The sequence below is a fragment of the Corticium candelabrum genome, chromosome 5 (genome assembly GCF_963422355.1).
Source record: "Corticium candelabrum chromosome 5, ooCorCand1.1, whole genome shotgun sequence".
Taxonomy (NCBI): domain Eukaryota; kingdom Metazoa; phylum Porifera; class Homoscleromorpha; order Homosclerophorida; family Plakinidae; genus Corticium; species Corticium candelabrum.
In genome coordinates this window covers 6139052-6144051 of record NC_085089.1, presented here as the reverse complement: position 1 = coordinate 6144051, position 5000 = coordinate 6139052, and the positions used below count along the sequence as shown (strand labels likewise).

Sequence of the window (5000 nt, the reverse complement as noted above, 5' to 3'; positions counted from 1 at the left end):
TCTCCCTCTCTCCCTCTCTCCCTCTCTCCTCTCTCTCTCTCTCTCTCTCTCTCTCTCTCTCTCTCTATTTAGGAATAGGTAGGTCAATATGTCAAAGCGAAATTGCGCAGACAGGCGGTTGTCATACATACTCTACATTGTTACCAGGTGTATACGTACGTACATGTACAACTCTCACCAGTATGCGTGGGAGTGTGCAGAATCCTTATCCTCACGCGTAGGTCTGGTTTACAAGGCTTGCAATGCTATTGGAAAAATCCAAGCTCCTGCGCTTTCGAATGATACCAAGATCAGACCAAAAGTGCGGGAATTATCAAACAAAGAGCAGTTATAGAGTACTGTAGAATTTGGCAAAGAAGCCCAGAGTGTCTACATAACATAAATTTTTTTAGTACATGTGCTTTGCTTGCATCTGGCTGGAGTGTTTGTTTTGTAGTGCATTCGATGATTGAATTAATAGTAATATGCCAATTTGACCTACTGTATGCTAACTATGCTATTTCAAACTACCGTGGTGTTTCTGGTTTGAATGAGATTGATGAGTGCTTGATTGCCATAACCCATTGACAATAATTGTTTTGATTTGATAATGATAATGATCGAAAGATGTAGAAACATTTTCTGCTTTCTCTTGTTTAATTAATTAAACCTATTACTTTCATGTGTAATAGTCAATGATATTGAGGTCAGGTATGATAGAAATGGTAGACAAGTTGTATATCCTAGTGTACTGTACTGCGCGCGCGCGCGCGCGCGCACACACACACACACACACACACACACACACACACACACACACACACCACCACCACCACCACCACCACCACCACCGCTACAGCTACATATATATATGTATCCAGAAAGTATGTACATTTTATCTGTAATGTTTGTAGTTGTCAACATTGTTGATAATATCGCACACGAGTTGGAATCTGAAGGACTGAAACCCATAAATTGGGATGCATTTATTGTCTTGACTGTAGATGGTCTGTTGTTTTGTGGAGCATTTTACACTGGTACGTCGATCACGTTACACTAGTTCTACTGGTTTTACTGGTTTTACTTTTACTCACAAGTGATGAATGTCTTTTAGTTTTCTGGGCTTTTCGAGAAAGAGAATACTATCTTTTGCAGGCCACCCAACATCTACAGATTACAGACTACAGTCTAATTAATGGATTGGTAGCTATATTGACACCTTTCCTTCTGTTTGGTTCGTGCTTTTGTACTGCAGTGATGTTTGAGCACTTGACATACGGTCACTGCACATTGAGAGCTATAATTCCGGTGCTTTTGAAGTGCGTCAAACTAAGAAAGTACAAGAATGACCTTTATTGGGAGCTGGAGGACATGTTCTTTTACAAAATTGTGATGTCAAAAAACAGAAAGTCATTGTGGCATGTTGACAGGAATGTCAGCTCATGGCTGTTTTGGTTGGTCATTATTCTGTCACTTCAGCTGTGTTTCACGTATTTCTTTGATCAGGCAATTGTTGAGTACAGATACTCTCAATTTTGCATCAGGGGATTCGACTGCTTTGTGCGTGAAAACACAACTGAATCACTCTCAGATTATCAATGTGACCATCTCATCGATCTCTTTGGGAAGGGAGTTTATTGCTTTCGGTTTAGGCAGTTACGTCATCATGAAGATGTTATGGGGACTCTGTCTAAAACCTTTGCTTTCTATTTGTTTCTGATGGCTCTTTTTCAAAAGATCTTTAGTGTTGCAAAGTACCTGTTTTCACTGCGAAAGTGCAAATGGTGGGGGAGCTTGTTTATCATTGCTGGGATTGGAACTTGTGTGTGTGTTGTTGTTCTTGCTGCTGTGTGGAATGATCTGCTGCTCTTTGCGAATGTTGTCAGTTACATTCAGATCATTTATGGAGCATTGTTCTGCAGCATTATTGGAGTTTTGATCTTGAAAAGTGGCGGGCGAAGTGATTTCAGAATTCCTTCTAATTACGATTTTAATGCTCAGGATAAAAGAAAGGTTGACCAACAGAAGATGGTGAGTCATAGTGGAGACAGTTCACAAGACCAAGAGCTTCATCAAAGGAAAGCAGCAGGTCATGATGATCACGATGCAGGTGATGGTGGTGTTATCAACTCAACAACAGTGTAATAGGTTACATCAGCTAATTGCCTTGCTGAGAAGGGTAGATATATTTTACAATAGAGATGTAGGTATCTAGCTTTGTCACCTCTAGATTCGATCAAATGAATATGTTGCACTATTTCTATTAAAATAGTTCTCATTTGCAGCTCTAAATTGAATAAAATTGTACTTGTACTATACTGCTACTTTGTATCGCGTGTACGTGGACTGCATTGTAGTGCTATCACGTGATTAAATTATCCGGGTCGTTGCAGACGCGGGAGAAAGAAGACCAGTCAAACTCTGCAGATTTCAATGAACATCTCTCGCCGGCGACTTTCTCTCACTACAAAATCAAAAAGGTTTTAACGAAAAATGATTGATTATACGGTTTCACATGGAAACGCGTCACAACTTCACAGGAACTATGGAGAAGTGGCAACAGCAACATCAAACACGTCTTGGCCGAGCTACAGATCAACAAGGAAGGTTCAGCTATCGAATCTCTCTAGTTGCGTGCGAATGGAAACGTTTTGCATTTAGGAAAACGTACCTGTTGTAAAACGGAGAGGAACCATTGATGCATTTCTGTCCAGTCAGTCTCAGAGGTTTTTATCATTGATCAACGTGTTGTTGTGTGTTACTTGTGAACAGGAAGTTTGATGTTAGTAAAATCAGGTCTAGAGGAAACGAAGACGGAGTGGGCAGTCGGCATGCAAGTGTTGCAACAGGTAATGTTATGGAAAAGGCTCGTACATCACCACAAGATCAAGAGAATAGGGATTGCAATACGCAGGGATCTGGAGTGAATATGAAATCTAACTTGAAGAGGTACAACACTGTTGTATTAGCTAAACAATGGTATGATGCATTGATCATTATGTGATGTACGTTCATATAGTATCCATGGTGTTCCTCTTCCTTCATTGCCAGTATTCTCATCTGTCTTTACAACTGCAGAGGAAGAGGAGAGCTGTGATAAACAAGATGATCTTAGTAATCCATTTGATGATCTCGACGTCTGTGCATCAGTTGCTAATTATAAAGGTAAGTACGTTGTTTTGATATAGTAATAGCTGATATCTGTACACATGCAGTATTGAGCAGAATTTTACTGTTATGAAACAGAACTTGCTTACACAATGATTGTTAAAGAACTCATGTACATTTGTGTTCATGTTGATTTGGTAGGTGTGAATGCTTGTAGTCCCATGAAATTGGATAGAGACAAAGAGGTACATTGTAGCTCTATGCAACAGTCACACTCGTCCTTATCAAAATGTGAAGTCAGCAGACAATTAGATTCTACATGTACTGTTATTCAGCATGCTGAAGATTCATATCCAAGCTTGAACAAGAGACAGATGAATGGATGCATGGGAAGTGACACTCTACAAACCAACAGAGAGCTTCTTAATAATTCATTTACTAAACAATCTTTTTCTACCAGCACAGCAACAGATCATGAGGTGATTGATCTTACATTTAGTCAAGCACCAGACAGAAGTACAACAAGAGGTCAAGTTGTTTCATCTGCTAAAGTTTTGGATTCACTAGTAAGTGACGATGACTCAGAGGCAGACTTTGATCAGAATTTTGTTGCTTCAACACCTTATGTACACAAACTCAAGAAGAAGCGTCATAATTTGAAGAACAAGGTGCTGTCATCTGCTAGTGAAGAAGATAATATGGATAATGAAGCTGAAATGGCACAATTTGTGAAGACCGGTGAAACAGACGGTTGTGACCATTTACAATCAGCGAATGTGCCTGTCTCGGATGATGAAGATCTGGCAGTTACAAGGAAGGAAGTAGAAGAATACTTGGATTTTCCACCCCCATCACCCCCATTCTTTATGAATGACTGGGAAGACGAAGCACCTGAAAGTCCAGAACTTTTTTGTTCTACGTCTCCACTTCACTGTCACAGCGATAGCACAACTAACAACAGTAGACCAGTCACTGGTTTTCTCAAAGATTGTCAAAATAATCATATGACCACTAGAGAAAGTTCTACACCAGCAACACAATCATCAGTTGTTATGAATGTAGTTAAAGATGTGCCCACAACTACCAAAATGCCGGTAGGATCATAATATACAATACACTAAATACATTATACACGTGGATTAGTTTTCTTGGCTGTCAAACTAGAGCTAGACATACTTATTTACTGAAGTAAATGTAGGCAACTTAGCAGTTTGTTAATACAGTCAGACCTCATTGTTTCACCACATTTGTTCTGCTGGTTTCTGTTGAACTAATGTGACGTGTAGGATTACCAGTACAAAATACACATTGACTATGTAAATTGGTTTCACGTGTACCTTGTCAGAAAGTGAGGTTGTAGGAATAACGAGGTCTGACTGTACTGTAGCTTAGTTTAGGAGATAGACAGAAGGGCAAAGCATGTAGCACGGACACAGCAGCCATGTCCACATTACAACCTACTGTAGCAAACTAAGTGATAGTCATAACCAACCACTAATCTGGTTTTACTACATTTACATTATGTGTAGTAGTTTGTAGTACACTATTGCTACATGGCAGGGTATGGCTTTGAAAGACTGTATTACTACACGTTTACCACTAATGACTGGAAATAAATTCTCAACGTGAGGTGTACTCAAAGTGCAACTTATTGATGTCTTTGTACAGCTTGGTCTTGTGAGTAATAACTGATGTATGACCACAGAACATTTACATGTACAATTCAATCTATGGTGTAACGTAGGCAGCTACTCTTATTATAACTCTACATCTCAGATTAGATTTAGTAAAGAATATGCAGCAGTAAGAGATCTGGTCGAGTTGACAATTTGTACTCACCGAGTTTGACACTGCAAGTGTGCATGGTTGGCAGGTGCCTATCTCACCAACCATTACACATGCGCACACACACA

At 39.6% G+C, this 5000-nt stretch overlaps 2 protein-coding genes across 2 annotated transcripts in view; both read left to right on the top strand.

Moving 5' to 3' along the window:
* The window catches only part of LOC134179980 (uncharacterized), a 2839-nt gene extending 551 nt beyond the window's left edge, over positions 1 to 2288 (top strand). The window contains exons 3-4 of the mRNA XM_062647028.1: positions 894 to 1016; positions 1094 to 2288. Of these exons, the coding sequence (XP_062503012.1) occupies positions 894 to 1016; positions 1094 to 2124 (1154 nt within the window). The 3' untranslated portion in view covers positions 2125 to 2288. The remainder of the gene's footprint in view (positions 1 to 893; positions 1017 to 1093) is intronic.
* Positions 2289 to 2439: 151 nt separating this feature from the next.
* The window catches only part of LOC134179635 (uncharacterized), a 2926-nt gene continuing 365 nt past the window's right edge, over positions 2440 to 5000 (top strand). Inside the window, exons 1-5 of the mRNA XM_062646571.1 lie at positions 2440 to 2586; positions 2641 to 2705; positions 2767 to 2928; positions 2999 to 3144; positions 3289 to 4181. Of these exons, the coding sequence (XP_062502555.1) occupies positions 2473 to 2586; positions 2641 to 2705; positions 2767 to 2928; positions 2999 to 3144; positions 3289 to 4181 (1380 nt within the window). The 5' untranslated portion in view covers positions 2440 to 2472. The remainder of the gene's footprint in view (positions 2587 to 2640; positions 2706 to 2766; positions 2929 to 2998; positions 3145 to 3288; positions 4182 to 5000) is intronic.